The 14,298-nt window shown below is 34.2% G+C and overlaps 1 protein-coding gene across 1 annotated transcript; it reads left to right on the top strand.

The window, feature by feature from the left end:
- Positions 1–463: 463 nt before the first annotated feature.
- LOC149422379 (uncharacterized) lies at positions 464–14,084 on the top strand. The gene is made up of 3 exons (XM_089633569.1): positions 464–974; positions 1,843–2,235; positions 13,893–14,084. The coding sequence occupies exons 1-3, from the start codon at positions 621–623 to the stop codon at positions 14,082–14,084; spliced, it is 939 nt and encodes a 312-aa protein (XP_089489695.1). The 5' UTR covers positions 464–620.
- The last annotated feature ends 214 nt before the right edge of the window (positions 14,085–14,298 follow it).

Raw genomic sequence — 14,298 nt, 5'->3', positions numbered from 1 at the left:
GATGTATTGATTGATTATGTGTGTATTATAGTTTCCATCTTTATCGCTAATCTTCTAATGTTTTTTGTTTCAAAATTGTTGACGCAAGAATGTGGATCCAAACAAAATCAATATCATTTTTTTTTTTTTATAAAAGAAAGACAAACATTCTCGGATTACGAATAACCTGACAATATTTTAAAATCTCTTACTACCACCACAGTAAGCGGAAAATGTTGCTTGTGTTGTGATGGAGGACTTAGCCAGCCGAGGAATTGAACACACTACGTCTGGGTGGGATCCAAATGCGATGTCAACTCAGCCACCGACCGGTCTTTGTAATCTTTTAAGACATGGTAGAAATCATTGTATTTTCCTAACTAATAGCATTCAGTAACTAGGTATTTATCCTTAATTATGCTAACCTCAATATATTTACTTAAAGCGTCGATGACACGGGGCTAGTTTACAAGCTGCTAGTCGACGAGTCTATAAGCTAGCGAGTAAGCGAGTTAGCGAGTGTCGATGACACACAAAACTTTCCACTCGCTCAGTAGCGAATTAGCTAGCGAGTTGGAATCACGTGTTATTTTGCGTGACGTGTTGTTTGCATTCTATCGTTTATTTTTTTAAGCTGAAAAATGAAGTGGAACACGCGTGATATTAGAGAGTTTCTCAACATCTACGAACAATACCCTATTTTATGGAATATAAAAGACAAAGAGTATTCTAACACAAAAGTAAAGGATGAAATTTTCAAAAAACTCTTAATTAAACTTAACGAAGAACAACTAACTGTCGGTATGGATGTGAAGCAACTGAAGACAAAAATAAAATCAATAAAAGACGTATACAGACAAGAAATAAATAAAATTGAAAAATCCAAGAAAAGTGGATGTGGTACTGAGGAAGTATACACGCCAAAGTTGGCATGGTTCAAAGAAGCAAAATTTTTGGCAGAGGTTGTGGCAACAGGAAGCAGCAAATCAAATTACGTGAGTAAAATATATTTAATCTCAAATCAATATATTTATAATTAGACCGTTATTCCAACTTTCTCCCATTGCCAAGGCAGAGGATTTTCTTCTGTAAAGTAGGTGACATGCTCTTCTGATCCCCTCAGTAGTCCGAGTGTAATGATTTCCTCGTAGGTGATTAATAGGCTGCACAATATTAGCATTTTCCCTCCAAAGTCCAGGTGTGATATTTCTAGTATTCAAGTCCTCTCTATCTACTGCTTGTTGTGGCATGTAGCTACCTGGATCAGACTTTCGTAGCCAGTTATGAAGACTGCAAGCAGCCCAAATTACTTTATCGATAGTTTCCGGTGCCAAATCAATCGGTCTTGAAAATATTCTGAATCGCCATACTAGTATTCCAAAAGCATTTTCTACGACTCTTCTGGCACGGGATAGACGATAGTTGAATATTTTTTCGTCAGGACTAAGACCTATTTTACTGTACGGTTTCATAAGATTTTTCCTCAAAGGGAAAGCATCGTCTCCAATAATAACGCCGTATTCAGGCAAGCCAAGAGTCTTGTTTTCCATTGCAATATTCAAAGTACTATCTCTAAATATAGCACTATCGCTTGTTCGGCCATTTGCACCTACGTCAATGTAAGTAAAGCAGTAATCGGCATCAACCATAGCAAATAATATTATACTGTAGGTTTTTTTATAATTGAAGTAGACTGAACCGGAACACGGGGGCCTCTTAATGATAACGTGTTTCCCGTCGATTGCACCAAAACATTTAGGAAAATTCCAACGCTGAAGAAATTTATTTTCGATTTCTTTCCATTCATCAGCTTTTTTAGGGACCTGAGAACAAAAAAAAGTTATATTTTATTATATTTTCCAGGAACTGTCACAAAGTAGTCAAGACATCGTGGTAGATGAAGACGATGAAAGTGTCAAGTCTGAAAACGACAACTACTCAGAAGAACGTTCTAAGAAGTCGCCTGAAAAAATGAGACCGCCCCCGACGCCAAAGAAAAGGTTTAAAAAACGACCAACAACCGAAGAAATACCTACTGAAATATCCCAAGCTATTAAAAAATTGGATGAAATTGCCAAGGAGTCATCTGATGAAAAGCCCTATGACCAGTTTGGAAAATTTGTTGCTTCTGAGCTCCGCCTTCTACCACAGCGACAAGCCATCTTGCTGCAACAGGAAATTCAAAACTGCATAATTCGTTCTAAGCTGTCATCTTTAGATGCCCCACAATGTGTCGATAGTGCATTCTCACCATTCGTTTGATTCGACCTCTGTCTCATCGATGAAAGACGACGAGGGGGATGTTTTGAAGCAGGTCATAATTAATACATTTGGAGGAAACACAATATAAATTGTTGTCAAATATATTTTTCAAAAAAACTAGTGTTTAATTTTGTAGTAAATTAATTTTCACTCACCTCAATGAACGGTCGAAGGGCGCGAGAAATCGCAGTTAGCACTTCGGGTAAAAACTTCGAAATAGTTGATTCCGGAACTCTGAACAGGTATTCTAAAGACTTCAAAGAATCGCCCGTGGCTAGATACCGTAATGTTATTTCCAATTTCGTGGTTACTGTTATTGCCGGTCTCACTGTCGTATCTTTTTTTTTTAGCATTCCATCTACCATCTGCAGTAACTCATCAAATTTGGAACTGTTTAATCTCAACATATTTCTATAAGCCAATGGATCTTCGTCCTTTAACGCTCTCAATAAACGGCTGGAAGCACTTTATTCATCGCGTTTTTCTATCCATGATCTTGCCCATTTTCTTTTCTGCTTCAAGTTTTTCTTTAGTTTTTGTTGTAAATCCTTCTTGATAGCATAAGCTAAGATAACTACTGCCGCGCAAACTACTTCCGTTGACTTTTTTGCTGACTGCCAAAACGCAAAGATACTCGCAACTAGTTCCTAGCAGCGATGATGACACAAGGCTAGTAACTAGCTTATAAGCCAACACGCCAGCGAATGGCGAGTAAATTAGCCCGTCTTTTTATTTTACTCGCTGCTTTTCGGATAGTCAACTAGCAGATTGTAAAAAAGCCGATGACACGGGGCCAGTTTACAAGCTGCTAGCGAACTCGCTTGCTTGTAGCTTGTAAACTAGCCCCGTGTCATCGATGCTTTAGGGTAAGATGTATAAAGAAATACCAAAAACGAATAAAGATTTGAAAATCCTTACTAATAAAAAAACACCTCCGTGTCGTTAAACGGGTTTTATTTACATACTGAATAAATACGATACAAGCTCTATTTTGAGTTCTTATTCATGAAAAATGACTTTAACTGGGCTGTCAAACAGCACACATGAGATTTCCACCTTGAAAAGGGGAAGTTGATTCAAACATATGCTTTTTTAAATGGCTGTTACCGCGTGAATTTATTAATAATTTCATGAAATTGATATTTTTTAACATAAATACCATGTGTAATGGTAGGTAAATATAAGAAATTAAAGTTTATAATGCGTAAACAATGAATCCAAAATGTTTTTTTTGGTTATTGCTTGGATTATCGTGTAAATGAGATAACAAGCGAATGACAGTTTTCTTGCGAATTCGAATTTTCTGTCTATTTTATACAATTTTTCGACGTATAGAGTAAAAAATGTGTTTATTTTCATCTTTATTCATTCTTTGAAATTAAAATATTTCAATTTCTAACATTAAATTTTATTATATGAAAAAAAGAATTGGAAGGTAATTTTATCTTGTTTTTAAAATGGTATTTGTTTTCATGACATCTTTAAAGAGAAAAATATATACCATATTTAAAATACCTTGAAAATATTCCGAAATTGGATGAGAATTTTAAAGTTTATAGAACAGATAAACATCCCTCTTTTGCTGAAAAAACGATGTATATATCTTTCCATTAACTGTTTTGTGGCTATTAAATATTAGTTTCTATTAGTAATGTTTTTCGTACACGGTTGTTTATCAATTGTATAAAATATTTTCCACGTTTATAAGTAAGGTTGTCAGTATTTACTTGCAGAAAATCATCTTAGTATTTTTTAATGTGAATACCGCACAACAGTCCCAACTGCTCCCTATTGCACGGCTCCAGTTGGACTATGTCATCGCCAATGTAGGTAATAGTGTGGGGAAAACGAGGATTGAGAGTTGGGGCGTGCTTGACTATTCAGATCTGGTTGCCAATCAAAGCAATTTCAAGCAAAGTTTCTAATTTGAATTTGCCATTAAAAAAACATTTAGCTTCACCAGCCTGCGTAAATAAATTTCTCATTGTGCAGCACATGAGTTTTCCTCAAGAAAATCTAATTTTTTCTCTAGATTTGTGCTAGTTACACAGTCACACTAAAGCAAGCAAAGCAGTAAGTTCTGATCATGGACTTAGGTTCTTGGGATCGTCTTGCAATAGACCCCTCGCCTCTCGGCAATTAGCTGCCATTCTCGGCCGTGTGACACGGGAAAAGTGCGATTACAGTTGTTGTATCTGTGTAACGGAAAGAAAACCGTTCACGACCGGCGGAGGTTGCCATTTGCAAAGCATGCGGGCCTTGCGCAATCTAATGCAAAGGGACACTGGCGCCTAACTGTGGGCCGCAAACACTTGCAAACATAAGAATGTAAAGAAAATATTATAAAGTAGGATTTTGGTTTACAAAGACCATAATTTAAAACATAATACTATAAAAAAATACCGTCAATTATGATTTATAATTCTAACCACACATATTACTTATTGAACTTTTGAAAAATTTGGTCATCCCATCTTGACGTTTTTCTTGACAGTTTAATAGATATTTAAAATCTATATAATTCACAGCGGTTATGACCACGAAAGCTGCAAATTAATGCGATGTCCTAGAAATATTAAAAAAGAAGTACACCAGACCACAGTGTTTGGAAATGATTGTCAATTCAAATAAACAGTTATAGATATATTGTTTTAGTATTCCTAATATATCGTCAGAGAACTGAATATTTTTTAATTTATTTAAATGTTTTTAATTTTTTTTTATTTATTTATAAAATACATGATAATATATTAAAACATTTATTTATATATGATACATTAAATCACCATAATAGGCGACTGCCTGTTTCATGGTGACCAATGGAATATAGTTATGTTAGGTCTAGTATGAACATATGAACTAAATATATAAACGTGTTGAAAATAGGAAGGATTACAGTAAAAAAATTATAACGGAAATAGAAAATATAAAATAGAAAACAGAAAATCGAAAATTAAAAAGAATAAAGAAGAATAAGGCATGCTATTATGAAATAGAAAACAGAAAAAAAAATTATATTGAATTTACCATTTCGTTATAAGATATAAATTAGGAATTCAGTGCTGTCGCTATTAAACTTCACTTCAATAATCTAGTCCCTCTATTTATAATATTCTTGCAGTAAAACAACGCACAAATCAGCAGTAACAACGAGTAACAACAAAAGTCGCCGACATTTGCAAAAACACTGACGTTGCTCGGTGGCACTGACTTGATCACGTGACACTTCAAAATCCGTCTCGCGCTCAGACCTGTAGGTAATCTAGTCGGCCCTGCCAGAAAAAGATATCGGGAGCTTTCAAATTGGTCAGTGTATCGCTATAGAACTAGACTATGTGTGTGAAAACATAAAAATCACCAATTTCGAACCATATGTTTTGCGAGCAATAATTCAAAATGCCGTGACGAGCACAAATGTGCATCAACTCAGAAGGTGGTCATTTGACCGACCTAATTTTTTTCAACTTAATGTCATAAATGTTACACCTTCAAATTAACTTACCGTGAAAAAAGAGTCATTTTTTTATTTATTTCTAACAAAATGGCAGCCATTTGACATTGTGACAATATTTTTGCCCCACCTTGTATCTGCTAATAAACTATTCTACTAAATTATAGATAACCCAGTTATATTGGATACTAAAATATGATGCAAGAATTACACATAATTAAAAGGATTTCATTACCGAACCGTTTGAGCGCTATCGCCCGGAGAGATGCAGTCTCGCGGTGAGTGCACTCGGCGTCCATTAAATAACTTTCCCGTAATGACTGTGTACTGCGTACTGTGCAGGTGCTTACTGCTTAGATCTGATACACCTAGAGACCTGAGAGGTTTCTCCAAGTTCCAGCTGCACTGCTGGGAGGCTGGGCGACTGGGCTACCGCGAGATCTGTACCTTTACGTATACCTATGTAGAACTCAAATACAGTACAAATAGAAGTTGTAAATAATTCGTCTGAAAGAACATTTTAACTAAAATTAACTAAGATTTAGGCAGTATTTAAGTCCAGTATCCTGGTATCTGTCCGTTTCTTTGATTTTAAAATGACAAAAATATTATTACTATGTACCTAGGCTATTGACAACAATATTAGTAAGTACCTAATGAGCGTTTCAACGCCCTTGAGGTGATTTCGCACAAAAACGGCGCTAAACAAATCATCCAAATATTATTTATTTATTATTATAATGACAACAATATAAGTAGATCCTAGGTACCTAATGACAACAATATTAGTAGAATGTAGGTACCTAATGACAACATTATGAGTAGAATGTAGGTACCTAATGACAACAATATTAGTAGAATGTAGGTACCTAATGACAACATTATTAGTAGAATGTAGGTACCTAATGACGACATTATTAGTAGAACGTAGGTACCTAATGGCAACAATATTAGTACAACGTATGTAGATAAATAACGTGCAAAGATAAAATCAGTTAAATCAAAATATTTAGAAAGTAATTTACGTAAATATTAAATTGTATTACATTAAAATATGCAGAATTTATCATTTCAACATTATTAGTAGAATGTAGGTACCTAATGACAACATTATTAGTAGAATGTAGGTACCTAATGACAACATTATAAATAGAATGTAGGTACCTAATGACAACAATATTAGTAGAATGTAGGTACCTAATGACAACAATATTTGTAGAATGTAGGTACCAAATGACAACATTATTAGTAGAATGTAGGTACCTAATGACAACATTATTAGTAGAATGTAGGTACCTAATGAAAACATTATTAGTAGAATGTAGGCACCTAATGACAACATTATTTGTAGAACGTAGGTACCTAATGGCAACAATATTAGTACAACGTATGTAGATACATAACGTGCAAAGATAAAATCAGTTAAATCAAAGTATTTAGAAAGTAATTTACGTAAATATTAAATTGTATTACATTAAAATATGCAGAATTTATCATTTCAACATTATTAGTAGAATGTAGGTACCTAATGACAACATTATTAGTAGAACGTAGGTACCTAATGGCAACAATATTAGTACAACGTATGTAGATACATAACGTGCAAAGATAAAATCAATTAAATCAAAATATTTAGAAAGTAATTTAGGTAAATATTAAATTGAATTACATTAAAATATGGAGAATATATCATTTCTTATTTGAATTTGTATTTATATCAAAAGAAAATAAGTTTCTTTCAATAATAAAAACGGGTGTCACAGGTCACAAGTACACAATTCCGACAGTTAATAAAATGTTTTTTCTACTATTGTATTAAGCAACGCTTTTATCTATCTATCAATCCACATATGTATGCATATAGATATTTCTATTATCTATTTTTAATATATATCTGTCTATCTATCTGTATATATGGAGAAAAATTGGGTATGGCTAATTTATTAAAATCCTGGTCAAAATGTAGCCATTTCCTAGTAAAATATTAGTACTTTCAGAACATATTGGAACACGTGTTCATGTAGCTGCGCTTATCCTGATATATATATAAAATAATAACGAAATGCAAAAATGTTACAATTTTTATGAACACTTGTTCTGACATCCTCATAAAACATTCTTGTTTCACTAATGTTTTGTTAGGATATATGTCACCTGCAGTTAACGTTTTTAACAGGAATATGAATAAATTGACCATCTACCTCTCTGTCTATCTGTCTGTATATATATATATATCTATCGTGTGTATAGGACACTGAGTGGGCGGCGTTTATTTGATATTTATACAAATCTACAGTTTATTGCAAGACTGATAAAATTTTACACACATGACTTTCAAAACGAGAGGAAGGCCTCTTTCTAAAGCGCGTAAAGCCCGGGCAACGTCAAGGAATTTGACGTGGAGCTAGTAAGGGATCAAAACACATAAGATATAATTATTTCACTGATAGGTACCTACCTACCCAAGGATTCGTTTCGTCTATGCTGCTAGTCGTTAAGTGACATAAAAAAGTGTTCAAAGTTGATCATTCCGATTAAAAGAATTAACTTTTATACTAATAATTTAATGACAAATAAACACAGGGAAAACTTATTTGTATTTTTTTTCCTTTTAATAATTTATTTGTGAATTATCCGGCACTGTCAATCAATTGGAAAAAACCGCACGTTAATATTAAACTAGAATAATATATTGGTGACGAAGACATAAACCTTTCAAGTCAAACACGCTGCTTCGTAAATTTGATCTTTATATGTTTTACACGATCGTACCTAAACTACTGATTTTAAATTCAAATAGATTCGAAGTCATTATACGTCTTTTACATGCAAGTAATATGTGTTTAGCGTTACTGATTCTCTCATGCCGTAGTGAAATGATCCCTGATTTTCCTTGATGCACGCCGGATGAGTCATGATTAGTTGATATAATAATAATTTTAATTCAATTCAGTAGAACAGAGCGGTGAGTGCAATACTCTGTATGCCATATAAATGCACACACACGAATTACATGATATTAAATGAAAAATAAAATAAAATGGTAAGCATGTTTAGCACTTGTACTACGGTGGCTTGAGAGAAATTCTTCATCTGTGGTGTAGGGGCGCGCATGCCACTGGGCGACGGCCAGGACAAGAGTGTTTTCCGATCTCCCAGCTCTGCGGCGCAGCAATGCAGCGAACCCATGCACCGGGTTCAATTCCTAGATGCGACTGAATCATTTTTGATTTCTTCTTCCAAATTTTCATTTTGAAAGTCGTTAATGTTTACTTCAATAAATAAAAATTATAAATATTGTTTGTCTAGGCAAACTGTAACCTGTTCGTAATATTCATTAAATACCAAAATTAGGGTGGCTTAAAACATTTTTTTTTAAATTTCCAATAATACATCCTTAAATATCGGGAATGTAGAATATTTTAACATTTTGAGGACTTTAAGTAAACAATTTTAAAACCCGAGTCCTAGCATCCACCCAAACAGATCACAGAACTAAGAAATCGTGTTTGTTTTCCAATTATTATAACAAAAAAGTTTTTGCTGTAAATAATAGGTCATATTATCAAACAAATAAATTTCCGTTGTCTGTGCTGTGCGTTCGTTTGTCCTGCGTGAAATATCCCCGCGTGATATCTCACTGCGAGAAATCTGGTTCAATAAACCCAGATTTAATTTGAGTTTAAGTGTCATTTTCATTATTAGAACATATTATTTGAAGAATTCTGAAAAGCGACAAAGTACCTAGCTATAATATAATATTTCTAACAGAAAATTATTTTAATTGCCAGTTTAAAAATTGATATTGATTTCTCGAGAGTTCAAAATATCCCGTGATTTTTACGGGTCTGCGCTATCTGGGGCCTAATGCTAAACTATTATTTTGACATCTACTTTAGATACGAAACTATTTCATCAAAATAGAACTCCTGACATTGGTTTTGATAGCATTCAAATAAGGGTAGTTTTAAAGTACTTTCTTGTACCTTAATCAAATTTTTAAAAAATGACCTAGTCTTTTCTAGTCTTAACCCCCATATAAAATATGGAAATTTACATATATTTAAACAAGCATAATATAGGAATGTATATTTAAATAATATATTATAATTTAATAAATATTATCACACCCCAAAGTATTTGATTCCTTTGAAAAAAAAGTAAGCATTCTTACCTTACAAAATTCTCTCATTCCCCAAAGACATACAGGGTAAAAGGTATCATTAAAATAAGTTATCTCGAAGGGAAATGGTCAGTAGCCCTCAAAATCCTCCAATAAAATGCGACCCAAGAATGAGTGTCTCATTTTAAGTAGGTTTCTACATAAAAGTACGTACCCAATGCGTACAATAACTACCTTAATTCCTTGGCCAGGATATCTCCTTGTAAGGAAGTTAATTTTATGTTAGAACATGAAACATTTAATAATGTGATACGGCATTCCTGCAAGTCCGCTTCTACTGGAATACAGAAGTAGGGAATTAATTTATTTAAATACAAAACATGTCTAATGGATAAAATTTTATTATTATTTTTTATGGCAGCCACACAAAAGCATTAAATGCATTAAAAGCAATTAAATGTTATGCATTAAAAATGCAGGTTGGCATTTATGCACCTAATGTCCCTTTCTTCAAACATACTGCTTTCGGTTGTCTGTGATAAATTCAAATTTGGTTTGAGTTCAAGTGTCATTATCAAAATTGGAACTGATTGCTAGACAAGCTAAAAAGTACCTAAATATATTAATTTTAGTAGGATCTAATTACTTTGTGGTTAGATATTCTATTTTTAATTGAATCAAACACTTTGTTTTTAACCACGAGTTTTTATTATTTTTCAAATCTACCGGTTTCACTTAGATCAAGCTTCGTCAGGATATAAATAATAACTAAATACTAAGACAGAGTATGTGCTTATATATAGATGAGAAGACAGAGGGGACAGAATATTACATGTTACAAAATAATATATACTAGACAGAGAAAGAGGTTAAAAACAAAATGTTTGATTTAAATAAAAATTGTATTATTTTATTTTTCTTACTAAAAAATATAAATATATAAATAAAATATAATAATAAAAATATAAATATATATATATATATATATTTATATCTTAGGTCTAGAATATATATATATATATTCTAGACCTAAGAGAAAGCCTCTTGAGGTGATCTATAGCAGATGTTTTGGTTTTCCAACGAACGGGAGGCGGTACCCATTCCCGCCTCACACAGGTATTTGAAACGTTTATTTGATTGTTTAAACTTTTAACATATTTTTTAGACACTTTTATTACAAAGTTTAAGCTTGAAGAAGATACGACTTGCACGCGGAGGATACCATAGTAAATACTCTGCATATTGCGTGATTTACAGATGATATGTTATTCTCCATTAGAAACAATTGATGTTATTACATTTATTATAAATGTCTAAATCGTTAACAAAAAATATAATTACAATATAAACTAGCTGCACCCCGCTACGCATTGCTGTGGCCCAGACTGTCGATGCACATAGAGAAACAATTTCGCGTGTTGCTTTTACGACCAAAAGATGGCGCTGTTCATAAAAAATGTTTTTACCTGTCACAGGTGACATATATAATTGGGTAAACACAAGCGTATTCGAATGTAACGTTGTGTGAAAATTTCAAAGCAATCGGTGAAGAAGTTTTGGAGATTTAAGATTTTGAACAAACGAACATTGGCATTTTTATTTATATACATAAAATATTTGTTTTTGAAGAGCAATAAGATTCACAAATCTTAAAAATTCAAAAGTGTGCGTTAATCCTTATTGAGGAACGTTGTTTCTTTTACGTGAATACCACACAAGAGTAACAACTGGGCAAGGGCGTATATAAGAGGGGAAGGGTTTAGGGCAGTGGTTCTTAACCTTTTTGGCTGGCGACCCAAGGTACGAATATATTTGAAGTACGCGACCCTAATCTAATTTTTTATTTTTTTTCCATTGACAGGTTATGTAATTTTATACTATAAAATTTATACGATGTATTGGTAAAATTAGAAATAAACAAATTTATTTAAATGTTCTGTATTAAAATCAGACCAGCATTAAAACAGTTAAAAAATTTACAGCAAAATAATCAGTGACTACCCTGGTGTTGTATTTTTGAACAAAGATCATGTATACGTGGAGTTATGTTTATAGAAAGTGCACACCGCATGTCATGCTGAGGATCCAACCTATTCCTGTACTTATTCTTCATAACAGCAAGGCATGAAAATCCTGCTTCACATAAATAAGTAGTTGGGAAAGGTAGCAGGGCTTTTTCAGCTTCATTGCTCAGAACAGGCTTCCCAGATAATTGTGCCCAAAATTTTGTGAGACTCGTTCTGGCAAATCTCTCTTTTAAAAGTGCATCACCTTGCATTTCGAGCAATTCTTCTTGTAATCCAGCTGAATCGTTTTCAACGCCCATTACATCTACTTCAAATGGATTTCTTACCCAACTGTATTTCACGATATGGACATTTTGTGGAATATATCTTTCCATTTCATTTTCAAGTCTTCTCAAATGTTTTAAAAAAATAGGCATGGTCTCCACGAAAATACGGTTGCCATTAAGATTAAGATCTTCCAAAAACAAGTTTAATGTTGGAAACGCTGCCAATTGACATTGAGCAATTTTATTTTGCCAAAGTTTTGTTTTGTTTTTAAAAACAGTAATTTTTTCATAAATGTCTACTACAGTGCGATTTTGACCTTGCATTTCTGTGTTCAACTGATTCAAGTGGTGGAAAATATCACCCAAATATGCCAATTTAGCCATCCATTTGTTGTCACTGAAGCGATCAGCACATTCGTGTCTTTTATCTGTCAAAAATATTTCTATTTCTGTTTTAAGAGAAAGAACTCTAGCTAGAATCTTTCCGCGGGATAGCCAGCGAATATCCGAATGGTATAATAAATTCTGGTGTTCTGAACCCATTTCTTCGCACATCAGTCGAAATATCCGAGAGTTCATAGCGCGTGCATTTATGAAATTTATAATTTGTATTACGTCCTGTAACACCTGATGTAGATCTGGCTGCATATCACGTGTAGCCAAGTTTTCTCGATGTAAAAAGCAGTGTATTAAAACAACCTCTGGATTTCGTTCCTTGACTTTGGCTCAAAACCCGATGCGACTCCCTATCATTGCCGGTGCTCCATCTGTACAGACTGCGAGACAATTGTCCCACAGTAATTGGTGTTCCACAAAGAACTTGTCTATTAAAAGAAATATATCAGCCCCAGTTGTAGTTTCAGAGAGCTTTTCACAAAGCAGGAACTCTTCATTGAAATTTTGTGGAGTTCTGTATCTTACGTACACCAACAGCTGTGGGAAATCTTCAATATCAACTGATTCGTCGATTTGAATTGAAAATTTGATGGCTTTTTTGAGATCCGTTATTAATTGTTCTAAAATATCTGATGACATTAAATCTATTCTCTTTTTCACAGTATCGTTTGAAATTGGCACCATTTCCAGCTTCTTCGCAATTTCATCTCCACAGACAGTTCTTACCATGGCTATTGCAGCTGGTTTAATCAACTGCTCAGCAATACTATGGGGTTTTTTACATTGAGCTACTTTTAAAGCTACTTCGAAAGAAGCGTAGGTAGTTTTTTCTAACGAAACTGTTGCTGAACTTGATGGTGCATCAAGTCTCATGCGCTTTGTTTGTGTTTCTTTTTCTTTCCAAAAAGCAAGCGGTTTATTTGCGTACGTTGGATGGACTTTTTCGAGATGTCTCTTCAATTTGTTTATTTTTAGCGATTCATTTGAAAGAAGTTGCGTACAAACCACGCATTGTGGACGTGGCACACCAGAGCGATCTTTTATTTCAATAAATCCTAAGGCTAAAAATTCTTGCTTGTATGTTAACATCCGTTTCGCCATGACTGTCCACAATTCGAAAGACTTACTGAAACAAAACGACAAATTATAGAAATATACTATTCTATTCGTTCATCGACGAATTGTAGGCTAACAATGTCATTTATTGGAAAAAAATATTTTACCTTCTTTCGATAACAGCAATCGCGAGTTGCACTTTTAATCTTCCACAATTGATTATCACAATTTTGTAGCACTGAGTCAACAAAGAGTGTATTGTAGTCAAGTATAAACGTTATTCACGTAAAACAGTATGAGAACGAGCGTGCAATCGTAAACAAACTCGCTAGCAAACTGACCGAGATGAGACGAGACCGACCGACCAGCGCGGTGCGGCGGGCGGCGCGGGTGGTGACCGAGCCGAACCGAGCGATGCCGACTGCGTGAGCCGAGCGGTGGCGATGGCGCGCACTCCTCGCTTTGCGCCCCGCGCCCTTCCGCCCATTAAAACAGAACTAACATGTCGCGATTGTGAACAATAGATGTCCTTGTTCTGAGAGTAGTAATAATTGTGACTATACTAGTTTAGTGACATCGATCGGGATATCAATACGCGATTTCCGCGACCCAACCCAAAACCTCTCGCGACCCAAATTTGGGTCGCGACCCGAGGTTAAGAATCGCTGGTTTAGGGATTCAACCCCTCCCCCCCTCATAGGCCTTAAAATTGTGCTAAAAAAAGAGAATAGTACTCGT

The sequence above is a fragment of the Hesperophylax consimilis genome, chromosome 7 (assembly GCF_061612785.1).
Source record: "Hesperophylax consimilis isolate HC1 chromosome 7, BYU_Hcon_1.0, whole genome shotgun sequence".
Classification (NCBI taxonomy): Eukaryota; Metazoa; Arthropoda; class Insecta; order Trichoptera; family Limnephilidae; genus Hesperophylax; species Hesperophylax consimilis.
The sequence above is the reverse complement of the archived record's forward strand: the minus strand, read 5'-3'. Positions and strand labels throughout refer to the sequence as shown.

Bases quoted from the DNA above. Each gene is read 5' to 3' on its own strand.
- LOC149422379 (XM_089633569.1), top strand. From the start codon at position 621: ATGAAGTGGAACACGCGTGATATTAGAGAGTTTCTCAACATCTACGAA. The intron at 975-1,842 runs GTGAGTAAAATA...TATATTTTCCAG, and splicing joins GAAGCAGCAAATCAAATTAC to GAACTGTCACAAAGTAGTCA. The intron at 2,236-13,892 runs GTTTGATTCGAC...CAAACTCGCTAG, and splicing joins ATAGTGCATTCTCACCATTC to CAAACTGACCGAGATGAGAC.